We start from the raw sequence: 23,977 nt of genomic DNA on the forward strand, positions 1-23,977 counted from the left end.
CGCCAGAAACAACACAGACGTCAGTGGGAACAATCTGGTGGAAAAGACTGACAATGCACGCAAAGGAAGTAGTAAGCCAGCAAATGCTGTATATATATATGGTGAGTTTATTTACTTAGCCTGACCGCATCGACTACAAATATAGTATAGTCTATATAACATTTAGAATATAATCATTAAAGCATGGCACAATCATCATCTGGCCGGTTAGCTCAGTTGGTTAGAGCGTGGTGCTAATAACGCCAAGGTCGCGGGTTCGATCCCCGTACTGGCCAAGTTTTTTTTAGGAGTATGTTAAAATACAATTTTTTTTTGTAGCTTTTTCCTTGTAGCTTTTTCCTTTGACTATACATCTTTTTATTATTTTCTTCCTCCATGCAGACCGTCATGATGTTCCAAAACACAGAAGGCAAATGATAGTTAATAGGATGTCGCCCTGCTCAGAAATGTTGTTTGGTCGGGTAGAGGGTTAAGGTGCACTAATGTAATTTGCATTAACGGGCAGCTGAAAAACAGTCAATCCTCACATAATGAATGTGTGTAGTAGTAGCTCCAAGGCTACATTACCTAAATGTTTCTGCTAGTCAAAGCAACCTGTCATGACAATAATGAGTCGCTTGGCGATGCTGTTGCTACAATCAAATCACTGCGGATTAAAATGTGTAGTGCCAGTAACGAATGCTGGAGGCACTGTCGCTTTTATTGTTTGAGTAACACAAGATCAATGGAAGCCAGCCACATTCAATTCTAACAGCGGTGCTTTAGTCAGACGGTCCGGTATGGCGTCTAGGCGGTAGGCTACTGGCGTCCCGGAGCCGCTTGCTAAACAATTGTTTAGTTTCTTGGATTAATAATATTTGAAACAGTTGAATGGTTTACCATTGTCTGGAAATATACACGTGGACAATCTCCGTATTCAAAAGAAAGGGTGAGGACTCTCGCGCCTCTCCACAAGGTGAGAAACGTGTGGATCACTGGGTAGAGATTTTATAACATTCAACAACTACGTTGGTTATGTATGCATAGTGAATTGCATTTTCAGTTGTAGTCTAGTATTTTATTCCAACATTGCATTGAGTGCGAAACCTATCAAATGTAGCCTACGCGGTTTGATTCCCATACGCCTATGAGATCTTCCAGAGGACGTAGCCAAATGGTAGGGAGGTTGACCATGTTCAATTTAGTTAAGGAGCTACCGACCTTTTACTACATTGTCTGGGAAAGCATTCCAGATACAAAGCTACTCCAGAATACAAGTTTTAAATTAGTTCATTCATTAGGCGACTCGGTGATCTCTTTTTGCCTGCTATTCTAAACCATACGGTTTGCAGCCGGAGTTGGCTGTTACACTGTAGCCACAGTTCTTCATAGGACATATTTCATACCTTCTGCTGTACTACCAAGCGAATAAAATAATCTTTTATCTTCACACGCTTGCAGACACTGGACAAGGCTGCTTCATCCTGTGTCATCTTAACCCTAAAGGATTACTCTAACCTACATTCTGTGTTGCTGGTGTCAGGTGATTGTGGCACTCACTTCTCTTATCAGTCATGGAAGAGGGGGGTACGTGAGCTGCAACCATTGAATAATGCTAACCTTAACCCTGGACTCACTAAGAGACTAGGCAGGGTAACGTTGAAGACATCTGGCATGCTTTCAATCAGTGCATTTGATCACACACAGGCACCTATAATGGGCAGCTTTAATGCTTCGTAGCCAAGGTAGACAGATACCTTCAATGTGACACTAAATCGTACAGCCTACACTATCATTCAATTGTTAGTTGTTGAACATGTTTCAGAATCTGTAGTCTACATTTGGAGGCATAGTGTGGATGAACCATCTTAACCTCAACACAAATTCCATAGACATGCCGGAAACCAGTGTGGCAGTGAAATGTGTAGCCCACATGAGCATTTATGTCCCCCAGAGAAATGCTTTGTCTCACCCTCCTCCCTCTGTCTGACTTCTCCTGTAAGAGTCATGGGGATTTCATGAGGCAGGTGAATAGGGGACAGTGGTTCTGGGAGGAAAGTCATTTTGCTTTGTTTCTAATCTGCTCGTTCTGGTTTAATTCCTTATGGTTGTTGCAGGTTGGGCTGTCAACAAACCCTGTTTCCAGGACTGCAGTCATCTGGAAGCTGGCACAAGGCTAATCAATTGTCGTTTTTCTAGGCTAGGTGTGTGTCCAAAGTCGGTTTCAGAACTGAATGCTACTTTAGTGACATGAGAACCTTAATTGTAAGACTTTTTCAGGAAGTTTGATATTTAACATCTACTCCCATTGTATCTTTGCGATGTTCTGTGAAAATACAGCAGCTTTTTACATGAGGGGAGGTGAATGAGGTGGTTGCGTGTTTTATTGTTAACCAGTTTTTAGTCACCGATAAATACACACTCAACTAGGTAGGCCTATCCTTGTTTCCACCCCTCAAAAACCTGAATGTGCTGTTTCCAAGTCAAAACGCGCAACATGACTACTATGGCATCAAGTGGGCTAACTTGGTAATGTGTAACTTGACTTTATTTAGGTCACTTCCTTGGCTGGTCTCCAGTTTCAGCCTTTGTCAGATGAGTTAAGGTGTGTGAAAAGAATATACTGTTGTTTCAGTGGGAACCACAGTGTAGTGTGCTTGCAAGTTATAATCCCTAAACCATTTTTTTTTGTTCCTTTACCCTTTTGGGGAAGTTAAATATCCTTTTTCATTAGACTCCAAATGAAAATACATTGCATGGCATCGCTTAGTGCTAACATCTTGCATGCATCCCTCTTAGGAAATTAAAACAAGGCGGTGGATAAAAAATTAAAAAACGTTTCTGCATACTGTTGTCCTCACACTAGTGCATTTTTATTGTCGTCTACAGACTCAATTAAACAACTTGAAGTGTTATTATCTGGGTTGTTGTGGGTCACACTTATTCAGGCATAAGTCACCTGGAGACTTCATCAAGTTTAGGTTTATTGCTTAAGTGCATAATAAATGTGAGCAAGTACAGCTTAAGAGCCACGTCTCAGCTTTCAATAGGCTATTGGGTTTAGAGATGTGTGACTGTGTACTCATTTGAGGCCTCTGATGGAAGAATGGGCCTCTTTATGGCCCTGTTTGTGTTAGCTGACGAGGTTCTGTGGATAGCCACAATGTTGTGCGCCTGTCCTCTCCTCTCCTTTCTCTTCTCCCTACAGCTTGTGTGTTTGTGTTCAGGTGTGAGAGCAATGCAAGGTCACTGAGCATGCTCTGTGGGGGCCTGCAAGTCCCAGTGTGGGTAGGAAAGCGACCCCAGCAGCCCCATCAGTAAATTATAATTGATTTCTCTGTGACCTTTGGTAGCCCCTTCACCTTTAGGAAGATTAGGTTTAATTGAAAGGCCTGTAATTGAATATCTAATGTGCATGAACTTATTTTTGAGCAAATAAGGCACAATGAGTTGCTGGTGGTATGTTTTTCCATTGGAATCTTGTTAATTGCTATGAGATTTGAGTTACAGAGGTTTTCAAAGAAGAACAAAAGGGAGAGGGTCCGCTGACTCCACAGTTTGGCAGACAGTGAAGTCAGAGTAATCTTTTCAGTGATGGCATGGCCTTCTGTCATCGGTTGAGGAGTTTTCTCAACAGAGATAACGTGTGGTGACATGCCTTTTAGACCGCATGAAGAAGGACCCTCTCCTCCATCCATACACAAACACGTATTTCATTGCCTGTCTGGGACTGGTAAGATCACCTGTAGGTGACATCACAACCATGGCATGTTTGGTAGACACTTCGCTGGCAGGGGGTTGTTTGGTTCCAGACCGCTGCTCACAGACTATAGTAGCCTGAGGGAAAGAAGGATGTGTTCCATCTCATCCCACTTCCACTATCACCACTTGTATCCTGTCTGAATATGACCTGCTTTATTCCAAACCCACGTGTGTTTGTTTCCAGACACTGTCTCATCTGGTCCATGGAGCTCAGATCGTCTCAGGTCATCAGCTGAGCTATGATGTCCAATGAAGGGGCTTCCCACTTGCAATGCCAGCTGGAGACATGCTGTTGTTAGCTAACTGACCACCAATGTGGTTCACACCACTTATTCTTTAGAATTCACTCCCCAACAGTCCTTCAAGATTCTGACGTATATCAGACATGAACATCCGCTTTTCTCAAATTAGGATATCATGAGCGAGTTCTGCATTTTATTGTTTTGGTTTTGATTTTCATTTTGACTTCTCTGTGCTTTCTGTCAACGCTATCTCAACTCTGGAAGACTGGTGAGAAGTAAGCTAGTCTTTACCTCTATCTTATTAGAGTTTTCTCTTTGTGTTGCAGAAAAGTGCTAGAGATTCTGGTATTCTCTGACTGGACAGTAATTGCTTCAGAGAGACCTATGTCCTTGTCCCCCTTTTGGATGTGAATACTTTTGTTCCCATGGTGACCAGTGACTGCTTTGCAAATAGGCTAACCTGGTGTTGTGTCTTCTGTAACAATCTTCCACACCATACATTAACAGATTTTCCCCAGTGGCAACATTTGTTTAACATCAGAAACATTTGCTCCTTCTAATGATGGCAGTACAAGCCCGAAATAAATCAAACAGGGACTTAATCAGCCTTTATTTGTCTTGTTCAGTGCTGCAAATAACAGCAAATTGAAAAGGATGCAATATAAATGCCATGGAGTTGACACATTTCTTAGATTTCAGAACATTGATAGGGATGTACATTTTTCATCAAACCCATCCTGGGAAATCTTTTAAATTTGTGGTGTTGTGTTAGTCTGTATGCTGACCTGGATGTGACTCCTCTCTCTTCTCAGGTGTTGGTGCCACACTACCAGAGGTGAACAGAGGCTAGCAGAGTCAACCATGGTGGAGCCAGTGGACAGACCGTCTGCCGGCCAGAGGCTGGGGGCTCCTGACAGCTTCGGGATCAGCACCCTGGAGCCAGGCCAGCGCCCCCCTGACATGCCCCCCGGACGACAGGTCTCCATCAGGGTCCAGATGCTAGATGACACTCAGGAGGTCTTTGAAGTATCGGTGAGTAGCGATGGATTGAGATAACAGAAGCTTTTGAAGATCACTCAATGAGCTGCAGGTGAACTATCTCTATTTACCTGCAGATTGATCTGCCAAGCTTTCAGAATCATAACAATCTTCCTGAGATAGCCCTAACATTTTCCATGATCTGACCATAGAAGACCCTGGCCATCAGCCTAAATAAGAATCCTTGAGATCTATCTTCACAGTCCCAACAGGACTTCACACAGAACTGTTAACATGAACCGTTTATTGCATGGCTTCTTGTGGGAGTCAGTGGTGTGAGTTGTGGACTGTTGCCACATTTAATAGTGAAGATAAGTGTTAATTCATGATCCCATGGGAGAAAACACCCTAAATGGGCCAGTTGGTGTTTACTTGTATCAGTGGGCCTGTCGTGGTGATGAGTAAAGAAATTGAGCTGCAGGAAAAACAGACATGAACAAGTTACCCTAGTTTCATTGTGTTGTGTCTGTTGAAAGTTAACCAAGGTGCAGTCACATGCTACAGACTTGCAGGGCCAACCAGTTCCCCTCCCCAGTAACCTGAGCCTTGTTTTGTCACTGTGTGCTGATGTGCATAGGGTTACACTCGGAAGTGCACAGAAGTGCTGGGATTGCTTAACATATTACCATGTCACCTTGAGGGACTTTCTGCTGACTGTCAAACGCAGCCCTGTTTGGCTAGACTTCTGTTGCTGAATTAATGCTTAGCGAGCTCCATTGCTGGGTTCGCATGGTCTGGATGGTAGGACAGAGAATTGATTTTTCTTCAGAACATTCTTGCCATTCTTTTGTAGGAAACTTGACTTTTTTTAGTGCTTTTAGAAAAGTGTCTTTACTATGGACTGTCTCAGGAGACAAACAGGATATGGGAAAAGGCCAACTTCCCGTCTCAAAACCTCCACCCCATACCAAAGGGAATACTGATACTGTATCTGCTGCATAGACAAAACTTAAGAAGGGGGCCTATCTGCAGTCTCCTCTTAGGAGACTAGCTCAGAAACGCTCCATCAGTGCATAAAAGGGCCTTTGTAGAAATGTTACTATGACGTCTGAATAGTTTATTTGAAATAACAGACCCTCTGTATATTAGTCTTAACCATTGCTAATGAAAGAGAAGGATCCTCTCTATCTTAGACATTTCCTTTATAGGAGTTGAAAGTTGAGTCGTTCACCTTATGTAATATTTTTGCGTAGGTCAGGGTCACCAAAACTAGCTACTTTCTATGGGTGTATCTAAAAGCGTTCCGCTGTAGTCTTTTGTGCTAACTGTGTGTTGATTGGGATTGGGGTTTCCCTTCGTGTGTGTTGAACACAGTATTCCTATGGGCAGGCTAATAAAGCAGGAAATGGGAAGGAGACAACAGTTGAAGGTGGGGGTTGGACTCAAAATGCTGGGCCGTTTTCTCTGGGCCGACAGTAATTAATGGAGTGGCCAAAGTGCCTCTGTGCTCTTTAAATTCCTGTGTTTCGCAAAGAACCGCTGTACTTCCAGACATGCTTAAGAGGACTTGAAAAGGTGGACAGATGGATTGGGAAAATTCCACATTGTGAGCACCCAGTGAGCACCCAGTGATTTTTTGGATTTCCCAGCTACGGGTTGTTCCTCTTTCCCTGCTCTGTAAGCTACAGAAAGCTCCTTCTGTGAATGTTTTTATGAGTGAAGCCTTTCACCTTTCCAGTTGACGAAAAGAGACCTGCTCTGCTCTGGTGCAATTAGAGTAGTCTCTGCTGCTATTTTGGTTGCCTGTTATTGGCTTTGAAAATGGCAAATATGTCTGTATGTGATAGTTAGTATGCCATAGCCCCACGGGTGTGTCTGAGCTATCTGAGGATTGGAGTCTGTGGTTTGAGTGTGTGCGTGTGTGTGTGTGTGGGGGGGGGGAAGGTCTGTTCAGGATTTCTCTACCATCGGTCTTGGAGTTTTGTGTTGGCTGTGCGATGCATGATTTATCTCCCGTTTCACACACACAGACATGCTAGCCCACACATGCACACAATCACAGCTGTATCACAGCATAGCATCTGGGGTTCTACGTTTGCTCCGAGTGCAGGGGGGTGGAGCGGGGTCTACACGGAACACTGACATCCACACGGAACACTTGATATCCACACGGAACACTGACAGAACACGGCTCACTCAAGGCGTCCCACCTCTGTCCACTATCCCTTTGCTCGGAACTCAGTGGGTCAGGGGCTGACCAACCACAGTCCATGATGGGATTGGATTGTTTTGTTGTTTAGCTTTGTACCAGTTATTTTACATTTTCCTGAAGCCAGACATGCTAAAGTTGACTGATATCTAGGAGCTTGCTGGTTATGCAATGCTAGCTTAGTGTGCGAGCAGAGAGCATGTGTAAATTATATTGGCTTGCTGAGAGACAAAGAGGCCTTTGTCTTTCAGCGGGACTCATCTATTTCCCCTTTTAAAACCTCAAGGTTTGTTTACAAAGGGATGTCGTTTGTGAACCATCATACTGTAGCAGAATAGCTGGGTTCAGATTTGACCTTGTAGCCTGGAGAAACTGTCAGAAATATTACCCTAGTTACACAACGACTCTTGTGTCTGGCTCAACTTGTTTTTGCCAAACTCTTTTCTCTGAAAAGATTGGAATAGAACAGACCGTCAATGGAATCCCTCAGGGTTTTTTTAATTCTGGAATGTGTAACATGGCTGGCATTTGAATAGCCACTACCACGACAGAAAGATAGGAAATTGCATGTGTCTGAACACGGTGCACCGGTTGTGCAGTCGTGTTTTGAGAGACAGTTTCCTCTTTCAATGCAGGTTTCTGTTAAACAAAAGGGATTGAGAGCGATTTCTCATGTTAAGAGAATCACAATTACAGGGGGTTTTCCTATCTTTTTTTCCGGATAGCGTTTTACCTCTGTTCTCGAGTTCAAAACGGCTCATTATCCAAGTAATACAAAGGGTGTCAGTCTTCACACTTGGACTGACAGCCACCTCCAGCTGAGATGGCCCTGCCCATCTCTCTCGCCCAGTCTTCTATTGTAATCCCACAGCCAACGGGTGTTATGAAGACGTCAGTACCCCGACAGGAATGGTAACCTTTATGCCGGGCGCATTCGCAACCAATCACACGCTCCCCGCGCTCAATAATTCACCCAGTGGGAGCGAAGGGCTGATGTTCCCCTCGTTTCTTGTCACCACCTCTCCACCAGCTGCCTGGGAGATCAGATGAATAATAGAGTGTGAGTGGTGCAGCCGGTATCCTGGGCAAGGTTCCTGTTTTCTCCTTGTACCTGTTTTGCTCTGGATGCTCCACAAATGCTAGTTTCTGGTCTTGGTCTCAACGGTTGAGCAGCAAGGTGGTCGAGAGTCAGGAAATGCTTGATATCTAGGCAACCACTGACTGGGTCTTTGTGTTTGGTGTAGCACCTCTTCCCAGATCTGTTTTGCAGTGCACGACAGTGTGTTCTTATCACCGGGAGGGGTGGGGGGTTTGAGGGAATACTTTTCCAGCTATTTGCGGTGTCTTCCGATTATGTTGTTGATAGCAGGCCAAGCCATCTGTAGGGGCATTAGGCCTGTATTCCCGAAGGCATGGTGTCCTAGCAACAAGAATATATGATTTGAGCGTACAGACACACATACCACACACACAGTGTTTGTGGCCTATCCAGGCGTTTTGGTTGATAACAAAACATAGCCTCATCTGTTATGTGCATAATAAGGAGGAGGTTGTACTATATTAGCATACATGATTGTCACCAAATCTTCCCATACAAAAGTGTTCTGACCCAGTTCCTTTCAATTTGCCATGATGTCACAACATCAACATTTTATGTTTCTTTTCTTTGTTTGAGTGGCCGTTTTGTTGTGGAAGAAGGAAAGTCCAAATAGAAGGATGAATGACAATGTAGGAGTGACCTCCACTGGTTAATGTCATGCTGTTCTTAACCCGTAACCCTTGAATGTGTATCTTCTCCCAGCACACCTACTTACTGACAAAGACTGACTTTAATACAACCCAAGCTCAGACCTCAAGTGAGTCTGGACAGTCTCCCCATTGTCTTGCTCACATTCATGACCACATCTAACCAGCCTGAAAGTTGTTGTGATCTGAATATTCTGTAACGCGCCCGTTTATTTCTCTACACTTGTAATGTTGCACTTTACACAATCAAAATCAATCATCTCACTACTATTCTGTCGTGCTCTCTGAGAACCTACTATTATGTTTGAGCTGGTCACAGCCTTGTGAACCCTGACCTCAGAGACAACAATTTGGAAAGCCCAGGGCCAGCCCCCTGGGCTCCAGATTGGGGTCAGGGAGGATTTTCGATTGGACATTGGTTGTTCTTAACCCCACCAGGACCATTTGGGGCCTCAACCCCCCACCACCACCTGCTGGGACCTGATTGGTTACTTGGCAGATAGTTTTTTTTTTCTTATTTATGTCATAGACTGGGCCTACACTGCCTTAATCTCACCATCTAATCACTGCATCTAGAAGCCAGCGAGTCAGCCCCACAGCATGGGGGTGAGGCAGAGGAGAGGGATGGGGGGATGTGAGGAGAGGAGACGGATGGGGGGTGGTGAGGAGAGGAGAGGGATGGGGGGAGGTGACAAGAGGAGAGGAGGGAACCTAAGAATGAATTAGTGATGGGATCATTGGTTTGGGTTGCTCCAGTCACTGACATGATGATCAACCGCTTAAGCCGTATACGTGCAGCTTTTCATCATCATCATCCTCATCTCTGTTTGGCCTGCTGAGGTTTCATCCAGATGGACACGCTGACCTACCTCACCACAGACCCTCCCCCTGTGTGAGGAGGGACATTTCAGGATGGATGAGGCTCTGTGGAGCGTCAGCCTTGGCTGGAAGGATAGTCATTCACTGGTGTGATTCCATCATGGCACGGTCTCTCCATATCCCTCCTCGAACCACACGGCTTAACTTCCTGGAGATCCCGTTTTAATTCCCTACTTATGGCCAGCCTTAAACTACCCTGCCTAACCCCCTCCCCCACATCCACCATCACACTCCCCATGTGGCCTTCTGACGAAAGCCTGCCTCATTCTGCCACAAACGGCACCACATGCATATTTTGTTTCCTCTAATGCACGTAAAAGCTTATTGGCGCTAATGCTAATTCTCTGATAAAGTGTATTAAGAGTGTTTGATGAGCATTGTTAAGGCCAGCCCAAAAGCTCTGTGCTAGGTTTGCCATTAGCTTTACCATGATAATCCTCTCCCAGACTGGGTCTGTCGTCTCCCTATTGTCCATCTCTAAGCCTTCACTGTGCACTGAAAACCAGAGCTGCCCACTGTGTGAAGGGATTCCTTCCAGTCACAGACATAGTGGGCCTACTAGCATCCAGCATGTCTAACATGGGGTGCTCTCTTCATATGTTTGCATGCTGGCGGCAGCAGCCTAACTTGTTGGACCAAAACCTGGAAGGAAGGGGACAGGGAACGTGGCCTGTCGGAACTGGAGATATAAGATCTAGATACAGGAGGTCATGCATAGCTGCATGTTTGCTTTCATGTTGCACCTCCAGGAATGGGGGTACTAGCGGATAACTTGTAGATGGGAGATAACAACAAGATCAGAGCACTACTTCCAGTGCTAACAATAATACACTTCCAATAATAAACTCAGTTCGTTGTGTGCGTGTGTTTGTGCACTGAGATAAGTCATGGTCATGGAGCCTCTCTTCTTGCTGTGGTTATTGCCAATTTCCCTTTGTTTACCCAAGCAGGGATTCCCACCCAAAGAAAGCCACCATCTTTCCAATGGTCGCTGACCACTGTCTTACAACAGTCATGCAATACTGATGTATATAGAGTTACCCTGTTGTGGTGGCAGGATGCATGAGATTGCATAGCTGTCAGTAAATAGATTTTGACCACTTCTTTTGTGTGTAGCAATTGTGATGTAGCAGGTCAGTGGTTTCCCTTTCCTTGCAGTGATTATTACATACTAAGTCCAGTAGCTTCACCATTTCCACTACAAGGCTGCTTGCATCAGTCCTTGAAACACACTGTGGGTTGCCTTGTTCACTAGCATTCCCACCGCCTGATGACCTTCATTAGGTGTGTATACACACACAAACATTCAACACTGTACATGCATCCATACCTAAATGTATTCATACAGGGAGTCATTATATGGTAAAGGAACCTAAATGTGTAACATGCTTTGACTCAACAACAGCACTGCATTTACATATGTTCACCATATTGTGTCAGCTCCTTCATGCCTTGAGGCTGAACACATTCTATTACTGTTGTTCTGCCCCCATGGGGATCTCTGCTTGGGTGGTTTCATGGCTGGAAAATTAGCGTGTAGTTATCAGTTATCAAATTAGTATTCATGTCAAGCAGTTTCTTAGTATTGTAGGTTTTTCTTTTCTTTCGGCGGGTAGTAAAAGTGAAAATACATTTTCTTGGCTTCTCAGGGTGGTAATTTAGGACAAAAATAAAACTTTTGTGGTACCCTCCACATACAGCCATGTAATTGTTCAGAATTATGTGACCAACCCAGCATCAACATAGGAGTAGCTCTGTCAGTGCTTACTTTGTCTTTCTCTCTTTTGCTCTTCTCTTTATTTATACATGACACAGGTGTGTCCTCACTTCTTGGAACGGTTCTAGAACTAACAGAGGCAGTTGGCCAGGCTCCCTGTATAACCCTCAGTATGGACCTGCTCTGCTAAAAAACCTCCAGCTTTAGCTTAGCACCCGGACCCTCTCTCCGACGCTGCCAAAACCATACTGATGGTGATTGTATGAAGTCATAGGCATTGAATAGACATGGTAGCCCTCTGAGTCTTCCCGAGGGCAGCACCGGGCCATGAATTCCTCCAGCAGATTGTCGACAAAGCCTTTGCTGTTGTGAAGCAATTTCAAGTTATTATGGTAATGTTCTCAATGGCTGTCTCTTTGCCTTGCCTATGGCGATGGGAATCAAGATGCTAAATAATGCAAAATGCATTTACATGATGGTACTAGAGCCTTAGCAGCATGGTTCTTCTGTGAGGGCATAAACCATTTGCCTTCAGCCAGGAAGAAAGTTCCAGCCCAAGCCTGCCTTGTTCCTATGGAAACGGGTAAAATCTGTCCTTTTCAGGTATCCATCCTGTTTGTCTGGTACTGAATGTACTCCTGTGGTTTCACAGACAGCTTCATTGTTTTCTGATGCATTTATATCTCCCTGACTAAAAGCCAATCTTTTTCTAGCCCTTTAACTTTGTCCAAAACACTTCTGAGCCAGCAGAGAGTGGGCTGACCTTGCTCACTGACACAGGAAAGCACTGCAGGTTAGGAGATATCTGAAGTGAAAGGGTCTCACTAGGGTTAAACCCATCCATGGGTAAAAAACCCCAGTTTCAGGTTTGAACAAGATGCTACTCTTCACCCCCCCCCCTTCCCTGCTTTGTCCTCCTTCATCAAAGCCCCTTTTATTGTCTCTCATTTTCTTTCTCTCTCTGTCTCTCCTTCCTCTCTCTCTCCTTGTGCCCTGCAGTGCTTCACTGTCCTACTCACCTCCTCTGCTGCAGCTCCGGCAATGTTCTGTCTGGATCCCGTCTTTGAACCTAGACGGTCTAATGAGCCTAGAACACTAACCACAGCCACGTGTCTCTCTTGCTACCTAACCCCACCCCCCCTCCCACACACGCGCGCACACACACGCACAAACGCATACACATCATGTGAATATATACATATGTACACTCAAAACAAATGAATCGCAAGCATCCAATCACAAATAATTGCAATGTTGGTGTTTGACTGTTAAATAAAGACCCAAGACGTTTGCCTTCTGCCCATAAATATGTCCTTGCCTTACAGTAAGCCCCTTCAATGTTTCCAACCGCAGGAATGTCAAGTGAGGACATGCCAGCAAGGCAGTTAGTCACTTTGCAATTCAAGAGCTTGTATGCGTGTGTGTTGTTGATTTGCTCAGAAGGTTGCTTGGTCGTCTCCTTGCTCTCCCGCCCACCTCCACCATGGTCTGAAGGGTGGCCACTTCACCAGCGTGACTCACCACCGCTGCTCTCCTCCCTCAACCTCAGCTGGTTCCTAAGGCTCCATTTGGGGTTACCAGTGGCCACAGTTACAGTAAAACACCAGTCGAATGCATGCGATCATTGACCCACAATGTCTGTTCCTATCCAAGCTGTCATTCTTCCCCCATGTCAGTAGAACTCCATCAAGGGGAACTAAATATCATTCTGCTCATTAGTGGGATTAGAGAGGAGCAGGATCAAACCAGTGAAGGAGTGTCGGGTAGAGGGGTTGCGTAAGAGGGAGAGCCAATCACATTTAACGCTGTCGCTGAAAGGGTCAGCGGCGAAACGAGAAACAAGAGAAAATCTAATTGGCCCTGGACACAGCTGAGCCCTGGCCAATCATGTTTCCTCCCAGCTGGGTGCCTACCATTCAGAGGCTCCACTGAAGAGTCTCTGGCCTAGCAGAGGGGGAAGAGGGTGTTACACCCCCCACCCCCTCTTCTCCAAGCTTCCGGACCCTTCCATTAAGAGCTTGTTGAGCAGCACTGACATATTGCTCTGAGGAAGCGATTTATTCTGTTTCCAAGGAGACATTTACATAACCAGCCGTGATTGGGCTAATGAATGTGCACTTTGAGCACTTTGTCTGAAATGGGTTTTGTCTCCTTCAAAGGACCCTCCTGTGGTTTTTCTCAGGATTCTAGCTGGAGTTGACCTTCCTCCTATCCAGCTGTACAAATCAACTTCCTGACATGTCATGTGAAACCTATGTTTACAAACTGTCCCATGTGAAACCTCAGCCCTTGGAAGTGCTCCCTAGAAACATACTTTTCAACCAGTTTCTTCTTTATATTTATCCGGGTAATCCAGCCATGAACTCCTAAATTCCTAACGCTCCATTCTCCCGGTTTCCATGGAAAAATCAGTCTCATTCAATGCTGTCTGTGATCTTGCGAGGTCCAGATTCATGTCTGTTAAATCCTCTTTATGTGTTGATGAGTTATTGCTGGACTCTGAAAAGGCAGGAGTGTTTCTTAATCTGCCTTTCTCTTTTTTGGAACGCTCTCCATAGAGAATCCAGGGGCCTACAGGGCTCAAAGCTTACTCCTAGAAGCCTGTGGAAGTTCAAGTGAACGAGGGCTCCCTACTGACTGCCTGTCTCCACCCATTCTCCTCAAAGACAAAGCAGAGTGAAGGAATGTGCCTGAAAATAGAAAACATTTGATATTGAAGTGTCCAGGCCTTTGCAGTGTTTCATAATTTCACTAGAACTTTCTAGTCATTTTTGGAGCAGACTACAGGCTAGAGTTGTCTACTTTGCTCTGTTTGAACCCCTTCAGGACAACGTACCATCAAGCCTTCATCACTGTCAGGGACTGCCAGTGAGCTATGCTCTGCAGTACCGTCGTAAATCTAATGATGATTATTAAGTGTTACAGTGTATGCTGAGGCATGCGGCCCCGCAGCCTGCACATTTTCACCTACAGTTTTCTTTGATGTAGAAGGAGAAGTGCCCCTGTGCTTATGGCCATGGTACACAGTTTACCTCTCACGTTATGAATGTATGCTCCTGTTCTGCTTGGTGCTTCAAAGCCTTTGCAGATAATTATGATTTTTTTTCTTCAGTGTGTGATTTAAAGAGTGCTGTTTTCTTACCGTTTCACTTAGCTAGAGCTCTAATGGACTCTGCATTTTGAGATTGCCCAGGTCCTCATTGCTCGTTGTTTTGGTGGACAAACTGTTGACCTGAATCACCCACAGAACAGGTTTCATCTCGGAAGAGATTGGAAAAGCTTTCATGTTGGTTTCACCTATTTCAGTGTGGGATTTGAGTGCATACAATTACCAACCTATACACCTTGGTCCTCTCCCTTGTGCTCTCTCTCTCTCTGTCTCCTTTCCAACATTCTTTCGTGATTTGTCCTATAATCCCTTTCCTCTTTCCCTCAGAGCCAGATGATCTGCCACCTCTACGTAGAAGACTAAGGACCCACACACAACACACACAACACACACAGACAGACTGGTGTTTGTCCGAGAGTATGGCTGTGGTGAAGTGACAGTAGTAGTATGCCAGTGCTGTCTAATCCTCCAGCTAAACGAGGGCTCTGACCTCGGCCTGCCCCCGGCCACAGCATATGTTTCCAGGCTGCCTCCTCAACAGTAGGGCATCATGACCTGGAGATTAACAGTTCACAATCATTAACCCAGAAACGGAGTGCTGCAATAACAACCTTAGGTGGTGACGTTGGCTTGGTTTGTATTGGCTGATGGTCAGCTACTACCGGACTAGTAGTACTACTGCCAATTGTCACAATACCTTAAAACATAGCATATACTTTTAGTAAGTTGCTCACAGTGTTTTTCAAATAAATGATCATATATTTTATGTGTTTGCAGGTACTGAAACTCCCTGTTTTAAAATGCTTGTCCATGATGCCTTCAACAAAGACAGCTAGAATCCCCCTGTCCTAGTTACTCAATTGATCTGACATGCTGTAGCATTTCATCACTAGACGTGTCATTTTGATTTACTGTAGTGCCATCCAGTTCCCAAATAACTGGGCTCGAGCCATTTTGTCTGGCAGCTGACACTTTCCTTGAGGATATTTCCCTGGGACTATATTGATAATCTTTCTTAAAGAGCTGGTTTGCTTGGTTGCAGTGTGAAGGAATTGGATGCTAAGTAGTTTCACCTAAACCACTCTGCCTTCTCAAGATTGTCTATCCAGGGCCTGGGCGGTGTGTGGAGGTCCTGATCTTGAGGACTGGTGCGTTGGAGAACGACATGGAAGAGGGGTGGATCTGGGTGGCAACGATGCCTTTCAGGGCATCTCTTTCCCTGTTTTCGGACCTTCTGCAGGTTTTCGCCCCTAGTCGACACTAGCACCGATCGGTGTTTTCTCCTGCACGGGGCAGAGAGAGCAGTGTTGATTCTCCCACCAGAGTCCAGCTCTCCACTTTTTGACCCCTGTGTTTTTCCGTGAGGAGCCTTATCATCGGCCTGGCCCATCTGGTCTCTATCCCTCTGTAACATTAGTCTAGCCAGGCCCGGCTCTGGAAAACATCTGAGCACACTCCTCCTAGCCCAGTCGGGGTTTTCTTTAAATGTTGAGCTTTTGGCTGTCTGGTCCGGTCAGGAGTGCAAGGTAGTGTAACATCTGTAGGGTCAAACCCACACCAAGAGAGGTCAGAGGTGCTTTCACAGCTGCCCTGATTTGGGCTGATGTACCAGTTTCAACTCCTGAAGACACTCGGTATCAGTGACCTCTGCTTGTATTTTTTTCTTATTGTTGCGTTAGATTGTGTTCCTCTTGCCTGGCGAGCTATAGCCTCAACTACAGGAAACCAGCCCACCAAAGCCAGGAAATGGATGTGGAACAGTAGAGCTGGACACCGCTCATTTTAAACATACTGTTTGGCCTCCTTGTCAGATGAAAATGCCCTTTAAAGTGACTAGTGCTAGATGATGTGTTGGTCACAGGGCCTATAGAGACAACTGGGTGAAACTGGACCTGGCAGTTATTGTCTTTACATTTTAACATACCCCAGCTGGTCAGTGAATGAGCCAACTTGTCAATGCAGCTTCCAAGGCTAAAGTTAGCGTGTGAAATGTGCATTGAGGGGAAAAGTTTTATCTCACCTCTGCTGGGTTTAGGGTCGAACTGCAGCCCGGTTATTATCTAGGTTCGCATGTCAAATGAGTCATAGGGTAGAAGTTCATAACGTTTTCCCTCTGGTGCTTTAAGTCTTATGTCTGCTCAAGAAGGCAGACAGCATTTATTAGAGTAGGCTGCATCTCTCAGACAGGGAAAAACAGCGGTGCTAATAAAGAACCATTCATGGCTACTGATGAATGGGCCGATTGTAATTTAGCTGGGCTCTCTTCTGGCCTGTTGGTTGGCCAGGACCCTGCCAAGTGAATCAATATTGGCCTGAGCTGTTCTTGGAGAGGAGTGCAACCCAGACCAATATACTGTGGATATCTACCCTAAGTGGAAGAGTGTGTCCTTAAACAGGCTTTGTTAGATTACTGTTAAACCTTTCTTTTGCGTTTCACATTTTTATGAGGCAGCCAGTGCTTTTAATCACAAGTCATGGGACCAGCTGTTTATACCATTTTGAGCCAATCATATTTTTCTCCCACGGTACACCCCAGGAATTCATCGCTTAGGAGGATGCACTTCCTGGGAGTGGTGGACGGTAGCTTAGCATTTAGCACGGTCACCACTCTGTCTCTTGCTTTCATTGTTAGCGAGCAACGCTAATCCTCTTTAGGCTGGCACGGTAATGCAACAAGCTCACCCTATTAACCCTAAGAGCAAAGCTTCTTCAAAGCATTGAAGCTCACGACATACTACCATGGCAAAATGGACCGTTAAGCTATTTACTGTTTACACAGTATATCCAGCACCCTATGGAAGGACCATCATCATTCCAGTTGTTTCTAGAAGATCTGGAAGATACTGCACCCCCCCCCCCCCCCCGCACACACACTCTGACCACCCTCCACCCTGCGCAAAAGAAAAACAGATCCTAACTACTGTATCCTCCTAGGCTATGTGAGGCGTTTTATAATGAGACCAGCATTCTGTCCCCCGTCCAAAACCAACAGCGTTGAGAACTCCAAACAAGGCTCTGCATAAATATTTACTTTGTCTTCGCTATTAATACATCAGCCTCCGATTTTTCCGTGTGAGATCAAACCTCCTCTTAGAATAGGATTGGCCTTCTCCCCAGCTGTTAAGATGCAGCCTAATAATGGCACTCAGTAGAAGTTATAGTGCCCTGAAGTGTGGGCTGAGCTGCACAACCTGGTTGGAGTAAACTACACAGAGTAGCTTCACCCTGACACATATCCAACCAGTAAGCATCCTACCGAGATCCTACTGTGTGATCTCGGATCCTGTCCCTGCTGACACCTTCACTATACTCACTATGGAGCCGGCACAATGCCAGGCACTGTGGGGAGGGGGGGGTGGGTGGGGGGGGGGGGGACTAGTTTTTGCACTTCACTCACTTATACACCTCATCCGGTTTTTACAGATTAGTTTAATCATTCTTAGTCATTTAAGTTGTCAACTGTAAAAGTCATGCATTTTCAACACAACCTTACCGTCCATTGTATTGAGGTTTATTCCTTGGTGCTTTACTTCCACATGTTTTCATTCAGGCCATTCATTTTATGGACGTTTGATTTAATGAGTTCATATCATGTTAAACATAATATATCCTCACATCCCATCATAGTGTAATTAGGCTAACTACATGCAACGATGCATAGTGCACGAGCTAATGTGAGCATGTGTGCGTCGATTTGTACGTGGGTCTTCCTGTGTGTGTGTGTACACCTGCCGTCTGTTCCAGTGCGGTCAGCAGTCAGCTGGCTCATGCACACACCAGTGGCTCAGGCCAGATGGTGACAGTCTTGGCGGACTCCACAGTTTGCACCCTTCTGCTACCTCAAGCCCCTCCCTCCCTGCCTACCAGTCTCCTCTGCGTCCTCCCTTGCTCCCTGTATCCCCTGCTCTCCTGCAACACTCCCTCTGGCTCCACAGTACACTCCCTCCTCTCTCATTTGAAACAGCCCTGCAGAAAAACAAAGCTAGGAGGCTGGTGTCTGAGTGAATGCAAGCGGGGAAAAGACAGTTTGTGCTCGTTGAGCAACACTCAGTGTGTTTGTGGATCCCCAAAGATAAATGGCTCTTCCTATATACAGTGTGCTCTGAATGTTGAAGGTGTTCGTTCCTCTGTACTTTCCCCAGCTGTCTCTGGGGTGTGTTTGATGGGCCTGTGGAGGGTGGTAGCTGGTTCCAGTCCTGCACTACTGTAAACACTCGCATAGCTCTGCCATGCTCTGTCTAGAAGGGAAAAGCATGAAACATTCTGGTGGGGCTAGACTGAAAGGAGACAGGGTGTTTATCAACCCAGGGTTATGGTGAGGTGTGTCAGTGAGGGCCATAGGAAAGAATGCTTGTCATCATACCAATTATGTTTCTTTTTTATGATTGTCTGTGAATGAGGGGTGGACCATTTTGACTTGCTACTCGATACTACCTTAGCGTAGTAGCTTTCGTGTTGTGTGTGAAGACTCACACTCTCAATTATGATTAATTAGTGTCTGTCTTCATTAGACAGACTGCAGTGAATGCCAGGTTCACACACACACCCTCACACACTCACACACACACACCTCATTCCCCCCAGGTTATTGGTGTAAATACCAGCTGAGCCCTTTTTTCCTGTTAGCAGCTAGCTCATGCGGCTTCTTTTTTACCCGACCAGACTGACATCGGGGTCAAAGCTTGCAGGGGTAATTAGAACCAGCTGGGGGAATGGAGAAGTGATGGAGGTTTTTTGCTGAGCAATATGTGTACAAGTTAGCTGTTCCACTTCAAACCAGCTCAAATCTTGTTTATGGAATTTCAACGTGAATTTTCAGATGTGACAGGTGGTCCACTGTCCAGTGTGTCTAACTGTCCTCTCCCCTCTGTCCCTGCAGCAACGCTCCCTAGGCAAGGCGCTGTTTGACCTGGTGTGTGCCCACCTCAACTTGGTGGAGGGAGACTACTTTGGTTTGGAGTACCAGGACCATCGCAAGATGACGGTAAGTCTCCATCTGAGAGAACTCTGTCATCGTGACATAAGAAACCTTTTAAGTGCACCCCCAACCCCCCACCCCCACCTATTTTTGTTTTAATCTTCCGAGGGAAAGCCCCAGTTCTGTCAGGCAGTGGATGGAGGGTGAGTGGAGCAGGTTACTTACCTCTCCAAAAGCCCCATGGTCTACTGCCCACACTGTGTCTCTGTGGGAGCCACCTGGGGAAGTATAAAGTGCCTCAGGCGTCAACAGAGCAGCTAGTTAGCTACGCTAGCGGTAGCAGCCGCAGTAGCTTGGTGCTCATGAAATAAGGATGAAGACTTTCAACATCCTCCCAGGGAGAACTCTCATCCTCCCGGTTGTGACGATATCTTCTCGTATGTAGAGCAGATGAGATCACATTCGCATACCCCAGTAAATTGTATACGTTTGCTGAGCTATCTGTGGGTGATGAATCTGGATTTTGCTGTAAAACTGAGGTTGTGGCGGCATTTGGGCAATGGAAAGGATATCAGACCGAACTGGGTCAAAAAGGCTTCTCAAATATTAATCAAATGTGTGATGTGCGATTGATTTGAATGTAACACATTGAGGGTTTTATAGTGAGGAGTGGAGGTCAGTCTGAGGTCATGATGTGCACTGTGTGCCGTACCTCAGCTCATCAGTTTGTCCATGCTGAGAGCAGCTGGCACTGGCAGCAATCCATGCAGCTCACCTCAAGGTCGGGCTTGTCAGAGTGATTGGTGTGACACTTTCAGCACAATGCCCGCTCTGAAATGCTGCATACACATGTACAAACGCACGCATGCAAACGTGCACACACACATATATATATATATATATCTCAGACTGTCCAGATTATGACCCTACTGTAGCAAAAATGATCCTGTAATGTTGAATGACCAAATATAATGATGTCACTGTTCTGAGTTGGTGTGGTCTTTCTCCCGCAGGTTTGGTTGGACCTGTTGAAGCCAACCCTAAAGCAGATTAGACGTGAGTGGTCTGGCCTCTTCTGTTCTCCTGTCCTCTCCTCTCCTTCATAGCTATAGTCTGCCGTCTCCTGCCTTTTTTCCACAAACAGATCTCTCCTCTGCTACTCCTGTACACTCCATGTACAGATTCCTCCTTTCCATATCTCCTCTTTTTTCCCTCTCCTCTCCTCTCCTCTCCTCTCCTCTCCTCTCCTCTCCTCTCCTCTCCTCTCCTCTCCTCTCCTCTCCTCTCCTCTCCTCAGGCAGCTTTGATCTCCCCTCTGTGTGATAACCTCTTCCAAACCCTCCCGTGATGTATTAGGTAGAACAGTTATCTTGAAAGAAGAATCCTTCAATTGTGCTTGGCATTTGCATTGGAAAAAGGCCATGTCAATGCAGCTGATAAGATCCTATCAAATGTTAGTGGCTTCAAGATGGGGATCTTTCCTTTGTTAGCAGTTAGTTCATCTTGCTCTCACTGACCTCCCTGTCTCCTTCACACTGTTTGGATCTGTTTTTGCAGGGCCCAAGAACACCATCCTTCGGTTTGTGGTGAAGTTCTTCCCTCCCGACCACACACAGCTCTTGGAGGAACTGACCAGGTAAGATGAACGCCCGCCACCGTCGCTAACACACCCTCACAGTGAATTTAGCCATGTCAATAAATGTGTTACAACCAGGTGGGTTTTGTCCCTAGTCTGCATGTTGGGAATCTCTCTCCGTAAAGAACTCCCAGGTTCCAAAAGAGGAGCAGACTCCTAAACAAACTATCACAGGAAGTGGTCAGAAGGCCTCCTTCCTTTGTTTGCCTCCCGGTCGTTCCCATGTGAGTCAATATTTCCTCAACTGGGAGGCAGACGTGGAGAAGTGGTGATGGTGAAGTGCTACTGTAGCATGGTGACCTCTTGACAGTAGCCTCATACCAATGTAAAGACTGACTGGTTTAAGAAAAACTCTCAAGTCAGAAGCGGTTTCCCTGTTAGTCTGAATAATTTTTGTGCACTGTGCATAATTGGGTTATTTTGACATTATGGACAAAGTGACACTAAGGCCCTTATTGTTCGTTTAAAGGAACGCTCCATGGCCCATTAGACCTGCCCACACAGCTGTCAGCTGATGGATGTCTGCATGGCCTTGAAAAATGCCTAATTTCAACCCTCATACATCTTGGCTCTTTAAAATGCATAGCTGGGTTCTGGGTCAAAAGGTCTGGGATATTAATGGCACCATGGAACCGGCTGACATCCAGAGACCATTAGCTAGCCTAGCACTATCATTCTCTTCTGCTTGTGCCAGCTTGCATATTACTTTCAATTTTTTCTTTATTTCTCTCGCTCTCTCTCTCTCTCTGGGGTGCCTTACTGGATTTTTACCAAGGGCAGTCCGACCAAAGTCCACCGCCAATAATATTGTAGAGATTACAGATGTCAAGCTTGAAGCGTTTTTTGGTAATCTTGTTATCCCATCAGTGACTAACCCTGTCCTAGTGCTTTTCTGCTTGTGTAAACAGAGTTAAACACATGAAAGCTACAGCTAATTACAGTTTATATACTGTAGCTGTGTCCGTGTCCTGGCTAGCGTACTTGTTATTTTAATCCTACCAAAAGAAACACTCAACATTTCAATGTTTTCCCTCGGCCTACATGTGTCAGTTCCTATTGATACCGGTGGCTAAGCCATACATATGGCATCAAGGGAAATCAAAACATTCTAGTCATAGAACTCTCTTTTGCTGACTAATTCCGCCAGCCCGTGACCCATGCCCGGTCACATGACTGTTGGGATGGCAACCCTCCCCCTGCTTCGAGCTGAGCCCCCTCTGCCTTTCAACAGACTCTGTTGTGTGTCTAACGTTACTGATGCCACTGATATGAGTGAATGGAATGAGCGAACGATTGGATTGTTCAGGAAAGCATAGGACAAATGGGCCTCTAAAGACCTTGGCACGGTGCCTTCCCCCCTCCCCCCTCCCCCCTCCCCCCTCCCACCTCCCCCCTCCATTCACCTGCCCGTGGACTGGGGGGTTTCCTGAGCAGGTAGACGTTTACAGTGGAGTTTTTTTTACACACCCTTTTAGTGGTCTGGTGTAAGGGTACCGTTGAGATTTGAGTCATAACACCTGTTTGAGGAGGCTTGATTCTGATACGGCCGAGGCATAACGGTTTAACGAGCCCTTTGAGTTGAGATCACTGCGTCACTGCCCTGAAGCGGGCACATGCTCGTGTGTACACACAGTGTCAGGGACAGTGAATGGCTTTTAATGGGGCCTGCTTTCGTTGAATCCGCTGGGGCGGGTTTGGATTTCGGAGTGGTGGTTTCATTACTAACATAACAGCTTGTACAGAAAACGCCTAACATTAGGCTTAATCTGCTCTGGCTGTGGATAGCTGCCCTGTAGTATTCTAGATCTGTTTGCTGAACATCAGTGAAGTCTGTCGTTTTAGAATGGGAACTGAGGCCACGGTTCTCTGCATGACTGACCAAGCCTCTAACTTCCATTTGTGGGAACTACCCCTTGGGTGTGTATGCATATTCATGAGCTGCCAGCATCTTATCTGCAGGGAAATGATTTTGAGGTATTTTTCCTGTCCAAGTGAACCTTCTTTGTGAGAGAGAAATGTCCCAGTCATGTCACTTTAGTGTGAGGGAATATGTTTCCCTCTGTCAAGTAATGTACCAGTTCTGCATTGATTGCAGCTGTCAGCCTCCACTGCTCTGTGAGTGATCGCTTAAACAGTGCCGTCACAAACCTCGTGGGATGCCTTTCTGCATGTGCTGTTATAAAATCTAAACAATTTGAAACTCTATCCCTCCCTCCCCCTTCCTCTCCATCTTTCACCTTTCTGTTTCTCTGTCTTTTCCCCTACATTTCTCTTCTCTCCAACCCCCTCTCTCTTTCACCCTCCCTTCCTTTCCCTCCTCCTCTCCCTCTCTCGTCGTTCCAGGTACCTGTTTGCCCTGCAGATAAAGCATGACCTGGCCAGCGGGCGCCTGACCTGCAACGACAGCACCGCGGCCCTGCTCGTCTCCCACATCGTCCAGTGTGAGTAGCACTCCTGCTTCCTCCACCAGCCAGGCCGCTCCCTTTCAGTCGCTCACCTCAGCCCTCCCTCCCTCTCTCTGGCCTTTGTAGAACAGAACTCTATAATTTCTTCACTCATTCATTGCCTGAAGTAGGCCTAGCAGAGGGTCCAACCCAGTACATGTTGTTGTTGTTGTTTGTGTCTCAAGCCCTGGTTCCAACACGACAGGAATTCAATGTGTTTGATGTCATGGTATATTGTCTGTCAGATGTAATGCGTGACAGAGGGGATGATGTATAGATACCTGGCATTGTCACACCAGCTGTACTGCACAGCATGCGCGCACTCGCTCAGTTGCCATGGTAATGGCTGTCTTTGTAC

At 45.9% G+C, this 23,977-nt stretch overlaps 1 protein-coding gene and 1 non-coding gene across 4 annotated transcripts in view; both read left to right on the plus strand.

The window, feature by feature from the left end:
* The first annotated feature begins 201 nt into the window (after positions 1-201).
* Positions 202-275, plus strand: trnai-aau. Its single transcript has one exon. It is a non-coding gene; the product is annotated as a tRNA-Ile (tRNA).
* A 434-nt stretch (positions 276-709) lies between these two features.
* farp1 (FERM, RhoGEF (ARHGEF) and pleckstrin domain protein 1 (chondrocyte-derived)) overlaps positions 710-23,977 on the plus strand; it is a 40,104-nt gene continuing 16,836 nt past the window's right edge. For 2 of the 3 annotated variants that reach the window (XM_047031602.1, XM_047031604.1), the window contains exons 1-6: positions 710-955; positions 4,796-5,015; positions 19,501-19,605; positions 20,553-20,595; positions 21,097-21,175; positions 23,519-23,616. In XM_047031602.1, coding sequence (XP_046887558.1) covers positions 4,845-5,015; positions 19,501-19,605; positions 20,553-20,595; positions 21,097-21,175; positions 23,519-23,616 — 496 coding nt within the window. In that variant the 5' untranslated portion in view covers positions 710-955; positions 4,796-4,844. Of the gene's footprint in view, positions 956-4,795; positions 5,016-6,401; positions 6,568-19,500; positions 19,606-20,552; positions 20,596-21,096; positions 21,176-23,518; positions 23,617-23,977 lie in introns of those variants that run through there. The other variant, XM_047031605.1, reaches the window with a different exon arrangement.

Source organism: Hypomesus transpacificus, chromosome 12 (genome assembly GCF_021917145.1).
Source record: "Hypomesus transpacificus isolate Combined female chromosome 12, fHypTra1, whole genome shotgun sequence".
Lineage (NCBI taxonomy): Eukaryota > Metazoa > Chordata > Actinopteri > Osmeriformes > Osmeridae > Hypomesus > Hypomesus transpacificus.